Raw genomic sequence first — 20,087 nt, 5'->3', positions numbered from 1 at the left:
GGAATTTTTCCCCGTGATGCAAATTGGCTGATTGTCTCCTGGGGTTTTTGCCTTCTTCTGGATCAACAGATTTAGGCATATGGATTTTAGTAATACCTTTATTAGAATCACAAGAATAATGCAAAATATAAAACGGATTAAAAAATAAACAGGTTCATTTTTAATTGTAAAAGAGAATCCATAATAAAAATGGTAATACATTGGTGAGGCCCTAGTCCCACTTAGTTAATAAGTTAGTGTAGTATTAGTGTAGGGGGGAGTACAATTGGGGGAGGAAAGTTGAAGTAGATGGACCTGGGTCTTTGTTCAACTTATGTTACTATGTAAGGAGTGCTGGAAGTGATGATATGGCCCCACAGAGCACTGAAATCAGTATTGAGTCTTTCTGGCGATTACATGAAGAGACAGGAGGATTGGCATGGTTTTGTAAGAATAATGACGTTTTTTTAAGTATTACAGCAAGGTGGATTTAAGATTTTAGTTGCTAGTAGACAAACTTTGATTTAGCTATACTTATCCTGTTTGTACTGATTTATGAAGTAGACATCTTTGACATTTGCAGTCAGGATTTAAGTAGCACTGAATAATATTGACTAAGTAAATTAAATGCCAGTTTACCATTGCTGTGTGTTATTCTCATTGCATGTCTTTCATCTTTGGTAAGCTGCCAACAATCTGAATAGGGAGAGTAGATCAGCATTGGATACAATGACGCAAACTTTATTCATTAACATTTTCAAGTGTATTTTAATGACGGCAATACAGTAAAGCATTTCAAACTCAATCATGTTCTTAGTAAAAGTCTTGGATGGGTCACCTTTATTTTTTCGGTTCTGTTTTATAGGTGCCAATGGAACGGAAGAAAAAGTATCTTGCTATACGCAAGAAAGCTAGAGAGGATGCAAATGAGGATTCAGGTGTTTGGATTTTGTGTACATTTTTATTAAACGTTTGTGCATTGTATAGGAGGTTCCATACAGGCAAATCCAGGGGGTATGTCACATTCCTTGCTGGTTTCTTCTAGGCTTCCTCTATAAGCATTGAGTTTTAAAGAAAAAAAAATTGTTTATTAAGGGTACAGCAGTCTTTTGCTATTTCACAACCAAATCTTACCTTAGTATTCACTATGAAGTCATTGTAAGTTTTACCGTCACATTTCTAGATCAGTATTATTTTATGGTTTGCAAGTGCTTCAGTATCTTTTGGAACTGAGGACGTTTACTTTCCAGTCGTGTGGCAGAAAAGAGCTCCCAAAAATAAGACATATAAATTGTGTATGTAAGCAAAAAGAATGTGAGTCTTATGAGTGAAAACTGTGACATCGCTGTAAATGTGTGAGAAAAAAATCTGACATCCCAGTAAATAAAGACCATATTGTGTATAGTCTTAACTTTATTCTGTCTGACCGTACGGTTACAGTGATACCAATAATATATAGTTTTATTTGTCTGTTTTTTTTATTTAACTTTAATACTCACTTTTAGCATTAAAAAAATATTGTTAAAGAAATGTGTCTTACAGACCAAACACTATGCAGTGGCGCTGTTCTCTCTCCTCCAGCCAGACATTGATTTGATTGGTAGGATAAAGGAGAGAAAAGTGACCTTTGCTAGGAACAAAGTTTAAAATGTGGTAGTGCTTATGTAGCTGAGCACTGTGTGCGTGTGCTTATGTAGCTGAGCGCTGTGTGTGCGCGCGCTTATGTAGCTGAGCGCTGTGTGTGCGCGCGCTTATGTAGCTGAGCGCTGTGTGTGCGCGCGCTTATGTAGCTGAGCGCTGTGTGTGTGCTTATGTAGCTTATCTCTGTGTGTGTGCTTATGTAGCTGAGCTCTGTGTGTCGTGACAAAGTCATTGGCAAAGTACTGGAGGGGAGATATGTTTCACTGAGGGCTGTTCACTGCTCCAGCACACTGTGTCTAGGGGTTAATCGGGCATTTTTAATGGGCTATGATTTTATGTGAACAGCTGTAGAGCGGGTGAGAGGATGTTCACCATATGTCCACCCCAGTGTGTGGCCTGGGCTATAAATAAGCCAGCCTTTTAAATCATTCAGTGTTCAGTAGGGTTGGAGAGAGGAACTTCAGCGCTTTGTGTCCTGACAAGGAAAAGCTGAACCATTTGTTTGCTAATTCTGAGCGGGCGGATCCCCGCTGCCACAAGGACTGTGCATTGTGCTACCATTTTGTTTTCCTGTTTTTGTGAAAAGGGCCATGTTTATTTTTCCTTCACCATGGTTTATGCTGCCTGTCTAATAAACCTGGGAAGAATTTAAAGACCGTGTTCCCATGTCTACCTCCGTGTGCTGTCGAGTGAGCCGATCTACTACAGTTTGCTTATTTAGAAACACAGCCCAAATATCAAGATTGAGGTGTACGTGGGGAGAACCTCTTCCCCCAAACACCCCTCTATACCGACTCATTGGAAACATTTTTTATAAAGAGAAAGGCAGAGTCTTCACGGCTTAGAAAATAGTACATATTTGATTAAACAAAGTTCATTAAAAGAGAGAACCCAAAACATCAGGATAAAGTGCAAGGTGAACAATGATATGAACGGCCAGACTAAACACAGCCCAAAATATAAGGTGCTATATACTCATTCGATATGTGCAAAGTTGCAAGAATTGGTACCTAAACAGCCATGGGGTTGAGACACTACCCCTATAGCCCCCGTTACTAAACAGGGAATAATCAATCACTTATTATTAGAGCCAGAGTAACAGGAAAATATGTAGTACCTCTGTGGCTCCGAGAGCTTATTGCGGGTGATGGTCACACCATGGCTGGTGGGCTGACAGTAGGCTGGCCAAACAGTAGCGTGCCTATGTGGCACAATACAATGAGTGACCAGATCTGCACTATATAAAGTGCTACATGCAATCTAATTTGATATGGTAAGAAAATACCCACAAACCCCTTAATCACTGAATAATGGGAAAGAGATACCTATAGTTTTAAAGAGTTATATTAGGGGTGGTATTCTTACCAAAATTATAGACTGGGAGCAGGCTGGTCAGGCCCTGTGACCTCTGCCTGACCAGCCTGCTCCCAGTCTATAATTTTGGTAAGAATACCACCCCTAATATAACTCTTTAAAACTATAGGTATCTCTTTCCCATTATTCAGTGATTAAGGGGTTTGTGGGTATTTTCTTACCATATCAAATTAGATTGCATGTAGCACTTTATATAGTGCAGATCTGGTCACTCATTGTATTGTGCCACATAGGCACGCTACTGTTTGGCCAGCCTACTGTCAGCCCACCAGCCATGGTGTGACCATCACCCGCAATAAGCTCTCGGAGCCACAGAGGTACTACATATTTTCCTGTTACTCTGGCTCTAATAATAAGTGATTGATTATTCCCTGTTTAGTAACGGGGGCTATAGGGGTAGTGTCTCAACCCCATGGCTGTTTAGGTACCAATTCTTGCAACTTTGCACATATCGAATGAGTATATAGCACCTTATATTTTGGGCTGTGTTTAGTCTGGCCGTTCATATCATTGTTCACCTTGCACTTTATCCTGATGTTTTGGGTTCTCTCTTTTTTTAATGAACTTTGTTTAATCAAATATGTACTATTTTCTAAGCCGTGAAGACTCTGCCTTTCTCTTTGTAAAAAACACAGTTTGCTTATGCAGCTGAGCTCTGTGTGTGTTTATGTAGCTGAGCAGTGCGTGTGTTTATGTAGCTGATGTAACTGAGCTATTTGTGCATATAGCATAGCTGAGTGTGCATAGAGTGTACATAATGTATTTGCTGTACAGAATCACTAACAAGACATCTACTACCTCCCTATCCTACACTAGCGCATTAAAATTAGTAATCTACACCCCTTCCCTCACGGCACGCAGGTGGTTGAAGAGGTGTTCCCAGAATTGAAAGCTACACTCTACCATAGAATAGTTATCCTCTTTCCATAATATTCACTGTCTATGTGACTGCTGGAGAAAGCAGAGTACAGTGCTAGACTATTCCTAGAAGTCCCATAGACAAAGAATGGAGTGGTTCCCAAGTATGCACATCTCCGTTCCAGCCCTGCCAAGTCCCATTCTCAGCGTAACGGAGGGGGTCCCAATGGATGACCCCCCCCCAATGATCAATTAATTATTCCCTTTAAATTTTAGGAATACCAATATATTTGCTCATTATTCAATGTTTGAAGTTACCTTAATCTTTTTAGGGTTATCACCGCTTTGAGCTGAAACTGACTTGTAGCTGTGGCCGGTGTCCTCACCATGAGTTTGTTACTCTGTCTCTCAGTAAATATATAGATCTTAATGCACATTGCCTGTGTAAGCAGAGGCTGTGATTATACAGCGAGAGGGAAATTATCTGTAGCATTATGCACATACTGTGATTCTCTGGAGCGCACTCACATTGAAGACACAGCCCACATACCATAAGGAGATGAAAGAAACGTCACACCGAAATTTTACACAGATAATGCTGAACTCGGCCCATGAAGCAAAATGATTTTTAATGTTATTTTTATTGTATTTAGTATGCTGTGAAATGTTTCAAAAACTGAAAGTGCAGCTGCTCCTTGAAATGCAAACAATTTAGGGTGTGTACATAAAGCATAATTTTTTTCCTGTGTTTTTTTTCCCATTAAAGATGAGCCCCAGTATTTGTCTTCCCAGTCTTACATGGCTGATAGCAGTCTAAGTGAAGAAATGAGCCAGTTTGACTTCTCAACTGGAGTTCAGAGTTTTTCTTACAGTTCCCAAGATCTAGCAAAGACTCCGAGAAGCAGAAGAACACAGGTATTTATGTGACTTGGGCTTCGTTTACAGTGGCTAATGGCGGCCAGTTAAACGACATTCATCTTGCTACATAGAAGCTGATCAGCAGTCGTTTAATAACCTGTTTAGACAGACTTTTCGCACTTCTCATGATGTGTAATATGTAGGTTCTGTGTGCATGGACTCGGCACTAAGAGCGATGATTTTTAAGCAATCACTTCACCCGATAAACGAGCTTTGCTAGTTCGTCAGGTCATTACTAACCTGTTTACACTTATTATTGCTAAACCAACTTTCCTAGGTAGGATAATTATTATTGATAATCAGCCTGTGGAAATAGACCTTTAAATAATATCTAATCTCCTAAAAATCCCTGGCAAGAATTATGGCAGATCTCCAACTGTCATTGTAACCCATCTGCATCCCACGATCACGTCATTGGTGCGCACCTTTTGTTGGTTGTATGGAATGACGCACCCCCTGCTAGCACATGTTAAATGCCGCTGTCAGAGATTGACGTCGGATTTTAACAGGTTAACAACCACGAGCTCCACCCACTGTTGTTAAAGGCACATGATGCCTGATTAAATCAGCCATCATCTGACAGGAAAGATGTGGGGTCTGCGTGCGAGCCTGCGTCAAAGGCAGAGAAACGATATATGACGAAAATGTACATGTGTATCGTGAAGGGGATAGGAAAATTAATGTATACATTGCCTTTTGTTCACTATGGAGTACATATCAGCTCTGCCATGTGTAAATAGAGTTTAATTTATTTTCATGGGAAGAATGTTTTATAATTCAGCACTGTTATGACAGGATCGCAGCTCTGAAGTCCAAAACCCAGAAGATATTATGGAGTTTGAAATGGATGAACTAAATCAGCATGAATCGATGGCACCTATGACTGGTCTGATTAAACACTTGCAGAAAAATGACTTAACGCCAAAAGTAGAGGAGGTATGGAAAAATGCATGTTTTGAAAGCCTTAAAAGGGTTGTCTCATGGACTCAGTTCTTGTTAATTAATAGATCTTGGAATAATAATAAGGTCCACAATTGGATCAGTTAAAAAAAATAATAATGTTCCTATGCTGAGATTTTATAAACATGCCCATGCTATGTATTGTCTTATTTACTGTGTCGGAACGTGCAGTGTTTCTCCAGTTCATGGTCGGCACTTACCACAGGGAGGAAGCATGAATCAGTTTTGATAAGTGAATATACAGATGACACTGTAGGAGCTCGCAGATGCTTTTTTCTGTGAGGTAAAACCGTTTCCTACCTGCTTTATCACAGGAGCGAGTGTTTCTGCCACATCAAGCAGCCCGCTGAGTTCATCATAAATCAAGTCATTGACATACGAGGTCAGTGGCCGCTGGAGCTCAGAGGGTTGGAGACCCAGCAGAAACGCTTGCTCCAGTGATAAAACAAGCAGGAAAATGTGATACCTCACAGAAAGCAGCAGCTGTGAGCCTCTGCTGTATTTGTATACTCTTATGCTTCCTCTCCTGGCCAGGACTGTGGAATGTGCCAACCATGAACTGGATCAGAAATAAGACAGTACATAGCAGGGGCACATTTACTAGATTAACTCTGCAAAGGAACATTTTTTAACCTATCCAATTGTGGGTCTTATTATTATTTCAAGGTCTTTTGATTAAAATGTATGTTGTTCATAGACCATACTTTTAAGCCTTGTGTATCAAAGCTGTGTTACGGAAAATTATTGCTTGGCAAATACTCGTGTTTCATTTTTCCAGTGCGTTTAAGAAAGTGAAAATGGAACTCTAGATGCCACAGGCAGAAGAGCTACAATTTTTATTTTGACAGATTGTAGGTGCTACAGTAATAAATTAGTAAAATCTATCTCCCTTCTGCTTTGCATTTAGGGTAAAGTGCCAGAAGACCTGCCACCATGGATGACTTTTTTACATTCTAAATTGGGAAATCCCTCCACACCGTTAAACATACGCCTTTTCATTTCCAAGCTTATTGTTAACACTGAAGAAGTAGGTGATAAAGATTTGCTCAGTTTTGTGCGCCACGTACACCTCATCTTAGGAGTACAGTGGTGACCATGTTTATTTTTGTTGCCTTTTGAATGATGTTATGGGTCATTATTATTTTTCAGTGGCCTCTAGCTAATTAGGAATGTCCTGATTATTGTTTGAATTTATTATATCAGCAATTCCTCTTATTTGACTATATTTTAGCTATCCACTTAGTCTTTAGACACGTCAGCCTCTTACTTTTAATAGTACATTCAAATAAAGGAAAAGCATGCATAAATATGTCACACACGAATTTATAAAAGGTGTTTATTATAAAATTGTTACAAATAAAAATATAAAATAAATGTAAGGCTGTGCAGAGAAAAAAATCCAAAGGAGGCACCACAAATGTCTCAAGTGTGCGACTTGAATAATGCCTGGCTTTGGAAAAGAGAAGTAAAGTATTACCAGAATTTACACTTAAATAACAATCGATGAAAACATAATCAGGTGAAAAAAAATGTGATGTTAATTCGATAAAGATTTTGCTGTGTATTCATTTGGTATATTTGAGCGTGCAAAAATTTTCTGTTCACCTTTCCCTTTTTTTAAATGTGTAGTTGGTCAACTCTTTTTGTTATATTACGTATTTTGCATGCAGGCCAAGGACCAATATGTTTTAATATGTTAATTGTAAAAGTATGTATATACCTACTTTATCCAAGCATCATAGTACACATTTTTTTCATATACCTGTGTGAAAGCATGATCTTGCGTTTTTAGGTTTTCCGTCCCTATGCAAAGTTTTGGATTGGGCCAATATTGCAGCTGATCGTGTCTGGTAACAATGGTGGAACAGGCATTCACTACTTAGTTGTAGAGACTCTTGTGACTCTTCTTTCTTGGTCAAGTGTTGCTACACCTGCTGTAAGTAGTAGTTAAAATAAAAAGTAAAAATTTAATAAAAGTAAATAATAATGTCCAGTATTTGTAAAGTATTTGCTGCCATGTAAATGATAGTTTAATCTAAAAATATATTTGTTTCTCAGGGGATGACAAAGGAAGAAATCTTGGCGAACAGATTGCTTGAATTTATGATGAAGAATTCATTTCATGAAAAGAGAGCAGTGTATAGACATAATCTTGAGATCATTAAAACTGTTTTGGAGTGCTGGAAGGATTGTCTTAGAATTCCATACAGGTATGCATAGCGGTTGTAATAGGTGATTCTTCATATCCATACATCCTTAAATGTTTGGAAATCTGCTGAAAATGTAACTTACCGTAGCTCCTAAAATGTTCAGACTGAATGAACTGTGATGTCCTGACCGGCAGTGTGTCTTCGGACCCAAACTCAGCAGTCTCATGGGATGTTTACATACGGGGAGGGAGTCGTGAGAAATTACTGTCGGGCATTACAAGTGTATGGCCACCTTTTGGAACTTAATCAGCGTAAAGTATTAACAATGGGAAAAAAAATTCCAAGTGTTGCAATGCCACCATCTTTTTTGGAATGGGGGTGGAGAGAGGGAATAGGGGTTTGTTTTTACGGTGTTCATTGCGTGGTAAAAAAAAAAAGACATGACAACTTGATTCTTCAGGTCCATATGATTACAGTGATGGCAAAAGTGGAGATTTTAATTAAGCAATGCTTTAGTGGTGGGAAAAAACCCAAACATTTGTGTCACTATTTTTTGGGAGTAGTCATTTTTTTTTGTCCCATTGAAATAACGGGTTTGTGTTTTGCGCTTCGAGCTTTTACAGCTACTTTTTTGATGTACTTTTCTGGGGTATTTGTGAGACTGAAAAATGCCAGTTCTGGCGTTTCAATATTCTTTTTTTCTGTTTCATCATTCATTGTGTTTGATAAACATTTGTTTATATTATTTAGCTCTGGCAATAATGCATTAAACAATTCAAATATGCTAAATCTTTTTATATCCCATTTATATACATTATTTAAAATTTGTAATTTTTGTGTGGGTCGGGTTATATTTTTTTAAAATATTTTATAAAATTGTTTACATTTTTAATAAGTCCTTTTGGGGATCTTGAACCCGCAGTAGCTTGAACAGCTATACAATGCAACAATGAACATACTATAGGCATGGGTTTGTGGGAGATCTCACATGGCACACATTAGGTCCTTTAGAATGGGTCCGTAAGAAGTAAAAGCAACTAGATTATTACAAGGGATGGAAGGCCTCTCGTATGATGAGGTGGAACATAAATAGCTTGCGAATGTGCAGTACCAAGCCACGGCCACTATCAATTGAGCATTTCATGCCGACGATCCCGAGAACAGCTGATTGGTGGGGGTGTCGAACCCCAGCCGATCAGACATTGATGACCTATCCTAGGGATAGCTCATCAATGATAAAATAGTGGACAACCTCTTTAACAGGCGCATCAATTATTCTTATGTGCCTGCTACTGCTACATAACAAGGCTGTCCTCTCGCAGTATTAAGAGCTGCTCTTTATAGTTATGGCAAATGGCTGCTATATAAGTATGGCGGTCATCGACAGAGAATATTGAACAACACATTATTCCATTTTATTGATCCTGCAAAAGATTATTCAAAATTAGCAGCTAGATGATAACCTCAACCAACAACAGATCATTTATAGCAACTAAAAAAAATGTGATTTAGGCTGTGCGCGTATTACAGTTTGGCATATTTATTATGACAAATACAAAAAAAAATCATTTTATACCTTTTTTAGATTGTTTCAAGTTTTCATTTTGGAGTTTCCCATATGTTTATACTTGTGATGATATATGCATTTTGCAGACTGAGTTTTGACAAAAGATGTTTATTTCCATTTAAGGTTGGTATATGACTGCTTTTCTGGAACAGACCCCAATACTAAAGACAACTCTGTGGGAATTCAGTTACTAGGCTTGGTGGTTGCTAATAACTTTTCTCCATATGACCCGAAATGTGAAATAGACTCTGACCGGTGAGTTACCCTTGTTTTAAACAGGAGTTCCGTGTGTGTGTGTTATTTGGGAACCAATATTTGGTCTAAATAAGGGCATTAGATTACTTGCAATATATTTAAGAATTAGAAATACCGCTTTTTGTACAGGGTGGGCCATTTATATGGATACACCTAAATTAAATGGGAATGGTTGGTGATATCAACTTCCTGTTTGTGGCACATTAGTATATGGGAGGGGGAAAACTTTTCCAGATGGGTACTGACCATGGTGGCCATTTTGAAGTCGGCCATTTTGGATCCAACTTTATTTTTTTCATTGGGGAGAGGGTCATGTGACACATCAATCATATTGAGAATTTAATAAGAAAAACAATGGTGTGCTTGGTTTTAACGTAACTTTATTCTTTCATGAGTTTTTTTTACAAGTTTATGACCACTTATAAAATGTGTTCAAAGTGCTGCCCATTGTGTGGATTGTCAATGCAACCCTCTTCTCCCGCTCTTGACACACTGATAGCAACACCGCAGAAGAAATGCTAGCACAGGCTTCCAGTGCATTGAACACATTTTATAAGTGGTCATAAACTTGTAAAAAAACTCATGAAAGAATAAAGTTAAACCAAGCCCACCATTGTTTTTCTTATGAAATTCTCAATATCTTTGATGTGTCACATGACCCTCTTCCCATTGAAAAAAATAAAGTATCCAAAATGGCCGACTTCAAAATGGCCGCCATGGTCACCACCCATCTGGAAAAGTTTTCCCCCTTCCATATACTAATGTGCCACAAACAGGAAGTTGATATCAGCAACTATTCCCATTTAATTTAGGTGTATCCATATAAATGGCCCACCCTGTATAATTATTTAAAAAAAAAAACCTCAAATGGCTAGCCTAAATAAAAAATTCACATACACCAAAAAATGCTGAATAGTATGTAATCTTGAAAGTAAGTAAGTACATAGGATGGCCGGGAGCACCCCTATGTAGGGAGAACAGTATCAACGCTACGGCCTATTTTTCTTAGTATCAGTGGAGGTCCCAGAGGTACTGTATGCCTACGCTGATCATAACATGGTGGCATATTCTAACAACATGACATAATTTTGTAAGATGGTAGTACCCCTTTTTATATTGCTATTTTTTACAGGGATTTTTTAAATCCATTATTACAGCAACTTTTGCAAAATGTCAGTGTTCTTTTGCCTTTGCGAATGTAAGTTTTTAATTGACTTTTCAATAGCTCGTGACAAACTTAACAGGTGTACTGCTTTGTATAATTGTCTCTGATGAAAAGTTGATAATCAGGTTTCTAACTACAGACCTCTACTGCAATAAACTGTTATCTCTAGTGAAACCCAGCAGCGAATGATGAGTTTCGTTGCAGCGCCACTTCACAGTAAACTAAATCTTGCCCCATTCCCATTTTGATCAATAACCTATCCATGTACTATATGGATGTGCGGAGTTCACTGGTCCCTAATAACATTTATTTTAGAACCCTCCACTGTAAATTTGGTTTAGACGTCTGCTGTTGGTGAAGTCACCCACAGCAGCACGAACATCTAGATCCAGCTATTCTTTACATAATGGTGTCTTGACTGATTCGGAGCCCAATCATTGAACAGAGTGGTAAATATTAGTGTTGAGCGAGTATGTTCTGTTAACCTTTTCGCCGAGTATGCTCGGGCCGAGCTCCGAGTATTTACAGCTGCTCGGTGATATGGTTGAATCGCTCCCGTGTGCATGATTTGCAACTGTTTGACAGTTTTATTACATGGGAGGAATGTCTTCTTCTTACACATTCCTCACATGTAATAAAGCTGCCAAACAGTTGCAAATCATGCACACGGGAGCGATTCAACCATATCACCGAGCAGCTGTAAATACTCGGAGCTCGGCCCGAGCGTACTCGGACAGAACATACTCGCTCAACACTAGTAATTATAGCACAGGAAAAAGTTATCTCTGGTATATAAAATTTTTTCCCTCCTCCTGTTTTTTGCCAGAAATTAGAGAAGAGCGAAAAGCAGTGACAGAGCAAAGATATAAATTGGCAAAAAATTACTTATTACACCGTTTCTGCCGTTCTGCATAAATATTGGTGTAATCCCTATCATTTTACTTGTTCCAGTGCTATTAACTTGACCAGGCTGTTAATCTGAAAGCCTGTCCCTTTACTTTGACAACTAACTGAAATATTGTCTTTAGTGATCCTGAACAGAGTGCTCATCTTAAACTAAAGTAGGATCTTTGTTCTTGCAATGTTGTATCGGCATCATCTGTTGTGAAGTGCACATTTTTTTCTGAATCGTTATACGCAGAACATTTAAATGGGTTGTCCAATACTCGGACAACCCCTTTTCAATCAGTATATTCCCTCATGTAAAATAACAGCCTATACTCACCATCGATGCTGGTGACGCTTCAGCGAAGATGGTGTTGTCTCTCCCGGGGCTCATGTGACATCATTATAAGCCCAGCAGCCAATCAGCGGCTGCTTACCTCTCCCTTCCCCCGACAAAACAGTAATGTGGAAGATGTGAGAGCTGCAAGCTGCTGCTGTTCTGACATCCTCAGGGTTTAAATTATGTCCAAAGGAAGTTAGTCAAGTGGCAAATGATTGGCTGTAGGGCTCAGAAGGCATAACAATGTCACGCAAGCCCTGGGATAGCCAGTGCTGACATAGTTGGCAGCAAAGGTGAGTATAGGCTGTTAATGTTTTACATGGGGGAATATACTGATTAAGAAGGGGTTGTCCAAGTAGTCAACAACCTCTTTTTAAGGGATTTGATTTTAGGGTGAATATTGATTGATTGACCCAATTACCTTAGAACAGTACGTGGGGAAAAAAAATAGAATATTCCTTTATTTGCATGTTTTCCTTAAATAGTTATTAAATCATTGATAACATACAAAGTAAAAAGATCAATGCTTTTTTAGTTTGGGCATTGTAATTTCTTTAAAAATAAAAATCAGTGCTAATTATTATCAAATATAACATTTCTATGATAATCTGACCTCATTGATGATCTCTTAATTAGTTATTTTCAGGCTCTTGCTAATAATGTTACATTCACAAGATATAAAGAAGTTTATGCTGCAGCCGCTGAAGTCCTGGGACTTGTCCTTCGACATTTTGCTGAAAAAGAAAAAGTAGGTCAAGCTTGAGTTTCTTGTGATTTATTAGAGCAATGCATATGGTCAATGTTGTGTGTATATAGTTATACAGTGGGTACGGAAAGTATTCAGACCTCTTTATATTTTTCACTCTTTGTTTCATTGCAGCCATTTGGTAAATTCTAAAAAGTTCATTTTTTTCTCATTAAATTACACTCTCCACCCCATCTTGACTGAAAAAAAGCAGAAATGTAGAAATGTTTGCAAATTTATTAAAAAAGAAAAACTGAAATATCACATGGTCATAAATATTCAGACCCTTTGCGCAGACACTCATATATGTCACATGCTGTCCATTTCCTTGTGATCCTCCTTGAGATGGTTCTACTCCTTTATTGGAGTGCAGCTGTGATTAATTAAACTGATAGGACTTGATTTGGAAAGGCACACACCTGTCTATATAAGACCTCACAGCTCACAGTGTATGTCAGACCAAATGAGAAACATGAGCTCAGAGGAACTGCCCAAGGTGCTCCGAGACAGAATTGTGGCAAGGCACAGATCTTGCCAAGGTTACAAAAGAATTTCTGCATTACTCAAGGTTCCTAAGAGCACAGTGGCCTCCATAATCCTAAGAAAAAAAAAAATCCTGAATTGTTGGTTTTTATTCATTCTGCCTCCCAAAAATTGGAATAGAAAGCGATCAAAAAATGTCAAGTGCTTGAAAATGGTACCAATAAAAATGTCAACTTGTCCTGCAAAAAACTCGGATCAGAAAAAGGACAGACATTTATAGGACATTTCATAACTTTCCCAAATTCTTGTGAAAAAATATTCCCCACAAACTGCATTGAATTACTGTACCCAATTTATAATATATTTTAGGAGTCCGAGTCGGTCCATTTTATACCGATTCCGACTCCACCAAACTGGGCTCCGACTCCACGACTCCGACTCCACAGGCCTGTCTAAGGGTCTAGACTTTTAGCTGAGATGAATCTGTGCTACAGTAAATGTATCACTTAAACATGAACCATGTAGGAGGGAGTCGGAGTCGGGGAGTCTGAGTTGGAGTTGGTGTCATGGAAATTGAGGAGTCGAAGGTTTGGCTTACCGACTCCACAGCCCTGGTTAGGGGTTAGGATTAGGGTTGTGTTAAGGGTTAGGACTAGGGTTAGAGTAGTGTCAGGATTAAGGTTACGGTTAGGGTTTAGAGTTGTGTTAGGGTTGGGGTTGGAATTTTTTTCAAAAGTAAATAAAAAAAAAAAAATCACGATACGTCGGCTAGTGTTGAGCGCAAGTGCTCGCTTCTTGAGTTTGCATCGGGTGTTTGGTTATGCAACGAGTATCGCGGGTGCTCGAGTGACATGCTCGAGTCCCCGCCCCGCTTGTTTCGCGGCTGTTATGCATCCAAAAAAACCATGCGGGGATTGCCTGCCATACACGAGCAATCCCCGCATGGTTTTTTTTGGGTGTCCAACAACAGTGAAACATGCAGGACGGGGACTCGAGCGCCGGCGATACATGGTGCATACCCGAGTACCCGATGCAAACTCAAGTAGCGAGCACTTGCGCTCAAGACTAATGACAACATGTTTAATATGATAACCTAATGTTATCTAATTCTGTGTCATACCTCTGGGTTCAAAATGTTCACTATACCCCTTGATAAAATCCTTGAGGGGTGTAGTTTCCAAAATGGTGTCACTTGTGGGGGGTTTCCACTGTTTAGGCACATCAGGGGCTCCCCAAATGCGACATGGCGTCCACTAATTATTCAAGCAAATTTTACATTCAAAAAGTCAAATGGCTCTCCTTCACTTCCTAGCCATGCCGTGCGCCCAAACAGTGGTTTTCCCACACATAAGGGGTATCAGCGTGCTCAGGAGAAATTGCACAACAAATTTTGGAGTCCATTTTTCCTACTCTTGCAAAAATAAAAAATTTGGGTCTGAATTTAAATTTTTGTAAAAAAAAAAGTTAAATGTTCTTTGTTTTCTTTCACATTCCAAAAATTCCTGTGAAACACCTGAAGGGTTAATAAACTACTTGAATGTGGTTTTGAGCTCTTGAGGGGTACAGTTTTTAAAATGGTGTCACTTTTGTGTATTTTATGTCATTTACACCCATCAAAGTCACTTCAAATGTGATGTGGTCTCTAAAAAAAAATGGTTTTGTAAATTTTCTTGGAGAAATGAGAACTCTTTGGTCATCTTTTAACCCTTATAACTTCCTAACAAATAAAAAAAAAATGTTGATTGTAAAATTGTGCTGATGTAAAGTAGACATATGGGAAATGTTATTTATTAAATATTTTGTGTGACATATCTCCATGATTTAAGAGCATGAAAATTCAAAGTTTGAAAATTACTACATTTTCACCAAATTTCTGTTTTCTTTTCACAAATAAACGCAAGTCATATTGAATAAATTTTACGACTTTCATAAAGTACAATATGTCACAAAAAAACAATCTCAGAATCTGTGAGATCCGTTGTAGCATTCCAGAGTTATTACCTCATAAAGTCACAGTGGTTAGAATTTGTAAAAATTGGCCTGGTCATTAACGTGCAAACCACTTTCGGGGGTAAAGGGGTGAATCATACATAGGTGAATGCTGCTGAGTTGGAGTGCATGGGCGAGCTGACAGGTTCCCTTTAAAGATTGACTTTATTATTATGTTACATTGTATATTTTTCTGGTACATTTTGTATATTTCTGGTATACTGTGCAGAAACCAGAAAAAGCTTCTGACCTCATCCTAGTGGTTCATCATACAAGGCACTTTGTAATCTACTTCATATTTTAGCCCCGATTCATTAACCCCTTTGACATGAGACTTATCCATACGTCCCTGTGGCCTGGTACTTAGCGACATGGGATGTATGGATAATGTCTAGGTGATCGCTGCCGGGTGTCAGCTGATTCTGACAGCTGACACCCGGGACTCAGTGCCAGGAGCGGTGCCTGCACCTTTCCCGGCACTTAAACCCGCTAAATGCTTCGATTGCAGCATTTAGCATGCAGGCAGAGAGAAGAAAACCCCACTTCCTTTGGATCGGAGACCCCGCGACATCATTGTTGGGTCCCGATCATTGCCATGGTGACCCGATGTCGTCATGATGACATCCGGGTCACCAGAGCTAGGAAAGTTGCCAGATCATGCGCAGTGCATGATCTGGCAACTTTCTATATAAGTGCAGAACTGACAATTTGCATAGTATAAGAATGCTCCTGCATCCCAACACTATACAAGCGATCAGCCTGCAATTAGTGAAAGTGCTATAGTGGGACAAAGTATAAAAGTGAAAAAAAAAATAATAAAAATATTTTTAAAAAAAATCACAAATCATAAATAAGTATTCTAATGAAAAAAAAACAAAAAAAAGTACTCCTATTTGGTATCACCACGTCCGGAACGACCTGACTTAATAATAAAAAACTATGCTTTATCATCATACCACCGAACAAACAGTGGAATTAAACGTGATCAAAGAGACAAATGTAAATAAAAATGGTACCTCTGAAAATGGCATCTTGTCCCGCAAAAAACAAGCCGCCATACAACTCCATCAATGGGAAAAAAAAGTTATAGCTCTCAGAATAATGCGATGCAAAATAATTATTTTTTCGAGAAAATAGTTTTTATTGTGTAGAAGCTCCAAAACACAAAAAAAGCTATAAATGTAGTATCGCTCTAATCTTACTGACCCGAAGAATAAAGTTGCTTTGTCAATTTTACCACGCAGAACGACATAAAAAATAACAAAGAAAACCATTCCTAAATTGCTGGGTTTTGTTCATTCTGCCTCCCAAAAATCAGAATAGAAGGGCGAACAAAGAATGTCATGTGCCCGAAAATGGTACCAATAAAAACGTCAACTCGTCCTGCAAAAAACAAGCCTTCACATGACTTTGTTGGCCAAAATATGGAAAAATTATAGCTCTCAAAATCTGGCGATGCAAAAACTATTTTTTGCAATAAAAAACGTCTTTTAGTGTGTGACAGCTGCCAAACATAATAACCCGATATAAATCTGGTATCGCTGTACTCGCACTAACCCGAAGCATAAAGTCGTCTAATCACTTATAATGCACGAGGAACTGCGTAAAAAATAAATAAAACAAATTCTTCACCTGCTGTTAATTTGTTCATTCTGCCTCCCAAAGATCGCAGTAAGGCTCGGCGCACATTTATTCTGCGCTTTCCCCTTACATCGGAGTTTCCGTGTAAATCCCTGGAATACGTGATTCAGACAGAACCCCGGCAAAAGATTCCCTATAATGAGGCAGATGGAGGCACTGTGGACACCGTCTGGCCTATGATCTGTCGGCGTCCGTCTTTTTATTGGGCATGCATAAAAGTGCTGTCGCCCACAGTTTTGTGCACTTCTGAAAAGGACAATGCTGAATAGAGGCCAGACGGAGTCAAGAGTAACCCTGCTGCCTCATTATTGTGAATGGATCCCTCGAGGTTCATCTGAATCACGTCACTCAGAGATTTAGATGGAAACCCAGATATAAGTGCTCCACGTAAAGCGCAGGATAAATGTGATCTAAAATGTTCCCAACAAAAGCTTCAACTCCGTCCACAAAAAAAATCAAGTCCCCACTCAGGTCCATCATCTGTTATCGGAAATATAGGGGCGTCCATGTGACACCCCAGGGGTCTGGTTGCCACAGTGATAGAGATATTACGTCTGAGAGCAGGTGGGAGGTCCTTTGGTCAGGGATCCTGTGCATGCCACACCTCCTGCCCAGTCTTGGGAGGGGAAGGACTTCCCCTATATAAACCTGGGGCTGAGGCAGGGTAGGAAGTTCTGAGAGGAGAAGACAGGGAGCAGAGCTGCTCTATGGGCTCTGCTCCACAGGCAGGCCCTGTCCAGGGGCCTGAGCCTGGAGTCAAGGAGAGTAGAGACAAGAAGCAGCATAGGAAGAAACAGCAGAAGCTCAGTGGGAGCAATACTACTACGAGTCAGGGGCTGGCAGCTGCAGAGCTCGCCCTGACTGAGAAGATTTCTTACCGGACCCGGAGTCCGAGGCTGTGGGGACTAATTCCTACCCAGCAGCAGAATCCGTCAGGCAGGGGATTTCAGGTCCTCTGGCCAAGAAGCCCGAAGGCACGGTCACACGCGTGGGACCAGCACCGCCATCGTGGAGCGGAAGCCATTAGAAGGCCCCGAGTCACCGGCCATACGGGTGAGCACCACACGGTACACTCAGGGACGTGGGCTACCTATATCCGCTTCTAGCAAGGTAGCCAGAAGAGTACAGTCAGTTTGGGAGGCCTACAACTCCGCCTGGCCAGGGGAGATCCCATCTGCTCAAGGACTGACCAGGCCCCGTTCGCTAGCAAGTACTCCGGGAGGGTCTATCGTTGTTACCAGTAAAGACCCTGAATTACACCGCACCGTCTCTGAGTGGTTCCTGCTACCCCCATCATCCACGTCGGCTGCCCTGAGGCCATACCCCTCCCGTTGGGGGTTATACCATCCCCGCTGCACCATCCATCCACCGGCCTCAGCGGACTGTCCTGCAGCGGCAGCTCCATAAGCTGCATTCAACGGGTGGCGTAGTCGTACTACATCTACTGCCGTCCAGTTTGACTCCCTGGGCACGGACCGGGTCACCGCCACGAGACTACAACCCTCAACAGATCCGGCTCCGGGTAAGCTCCCGCGTGCGCAACGCAGCGCGACACAGGCCCAGGGGCGCGTCATCCACATTACTGGTAACACAAAGGCTCTGGAAAAGCGCCATGGCTTATCGGCCCCCAAAAGAAATTGAGCAAATTCTGCTCTCTCAAATCCAAATGCCCCCCTCCCTTCTGAGCACTAGTGTGTGCCTAAACCACAGTTAGCGTCCACCTGTTTGGCATTTCTGTAGTGATGAGAGCCCGCCTAATTTACAGGTGCATAGCTCTAGAAGCACGAGCTGGTCACAACGTACTGGTCACTACAATAGCAGTTTGCAATTTTCACTCCGCAACGTCTGCTGCTTGTTTCTGGAAAACACCCATGGAGTCAAAATCGTTACTACACCTGTAGATAAATTCCCAAAGGGTTATAATTTCCAACCTCTTTAAGACTGTCATTTCGTACTCCAGTCTTAATGAGTGGCATTCAGGAATAAAATGCACCAAAATCATTAAAAGGCACACACGACTTAAAGGGAATCTGTCACCCCCTTGGATATATGTAATCTATTAATATGGAGACACAGGTTATAGAATGGTTAAAATATTCATACCTGTATGCCTCATATCAGAAATCCTCTTTTATTCATTTATGGTAATGAGTTCTTCCAGGCTCTGGGGTGTGCTGTGCCTGGAAGAAAACTCTTCCTTCAGTCTTCATTGGCGTAACAGCCCCCCTGCCATCAGCATCACAGTGCCCTGTGACGTGTAGTGGTGGCCTCGCAATCCCTTGCCTGTGCCCTGAAATAGCACGATTACACTTGACGTTTCCACCTTTCTATGGGCATTGGCTTCTTCTTTCTTCTGCGCAGGCGCCGGCGAGTCACTGCTACTTCCACTCCAGTGTTCTCTGGTGTGCAGGGCGCAGGTGTGGGATTGCGGGGCCACTACTACACGTCACAGGACAGTATGGCGCTGATGGCAGGGGGTGGTGCGCTAATAAAGACCAGAGGCAGAGTGTTCATCCAGGCACCGCACGCCCTAGGGCCTGGAAGAACTCATTACCATAAACGAATAAAAGAGGATTTCTCCACAACAAGACCACAGATATGCGAGGCATACAGGTAGGACTACAGGTTACATATGTCCAATGGGGTGACTGATTCCCCAAAGAGAACCTGTCACCATGCAGGCATCATGTTATAGAACAGGGGGAGCTGAGTAGATTTATATATAGTTTTGTGAGAAAAGATTCAGTATAACTTGTGTTTTAACTAGTTCATGACTCGGCCATTGAGTCTCCTGGCTCAAATTAGGGTTTTACATGTGCTTTCAATGGCTTTATAATTGTTTCTCATTTGAATATTGAAATCATTATTGCCTCTTTATTTTCACAACACATGGGGCTTAATTTTGATGTCAATTTTTTTTATTTTTTCCTGATAGAGAAAAGGAATAGGAAATACGTGACTATTTTTTTAAATTATTATTTTACATTTTTTCCAACCACAAAGCTGCTAAAACATGTAAAATGAATTTCCCCTTTCTGTTGAAATTATTTTTATATATTGGACATATTATTTTAGGACAAGCTTAGAAACAGCGATTTTTACGGTCAATGTGTGGTGTTTTTTTTTTTTTGTTTATT

At 40.2% G+C, this 20,087-nt stretch overlaps 1 protein-coding gene across 1 annotated transcript in view; it reads left to right on the top strand.

The window, feature by feature from the left end:
• Positions 1-20,087, top strand: part of PRKDC (protein kinase, DNA-activated, catalytic subunit) — a 427,433-nt gene that overhangs the window by 229,187 nt on the left and 178,159 nt on the right. Inside the window, exons 45-52 of the mRNA XM_073679277.1 lie at positions 845-917; positions 4,619-4,767; positions 5,566-5,706; positions 6,638-6,757; positions 7,523-7,666; positions 7,789-7,940; positions 9,571-9,702; positions 12,729-12,840. Of these exons, the coding sequence (XP_073535378.1) occupies positions 845-917; positions 4,619-4,767; positions 5,566-5,706; positions 6,638-6,757; positions 7,523-7,666; positions 7,789-7,940; positions 9,571-9,702; positions 12,729-12,840 (1,023 nt within the window). The remainder of the gene's footprint in view (positions 1-844; positions 918-4,618; positions 4,768-5,565; positions 5,707-6,637; positions 6,758-7,522; positions 7,667-7,788; positions 7,941-9,570; positions 9,703-12,728; positions 12,841-20,087) is intronic.

This window comes from Phyllobates terribilis, unplaced genomic scaffold, assembly GCF_046119375.1.
Source record: "Phyllobates terribilis strain yellow unplaced genomic scaffold, ASM4611937v1 Scaffold_4__5_contigs__length_816908805, whole genome shotgun sequence".
Classification (NCBI taxonomy): Eukaryota; Metazoa; Chordata; class Amphibia; order Anura; family Dendrobatidae; genus Phyllobates; species Phyllobates terribilis.
Note: the sequence above shows the minus strand (reverse complement) of the source record. Positions and strands in the feature narration are given on the sequence as shown.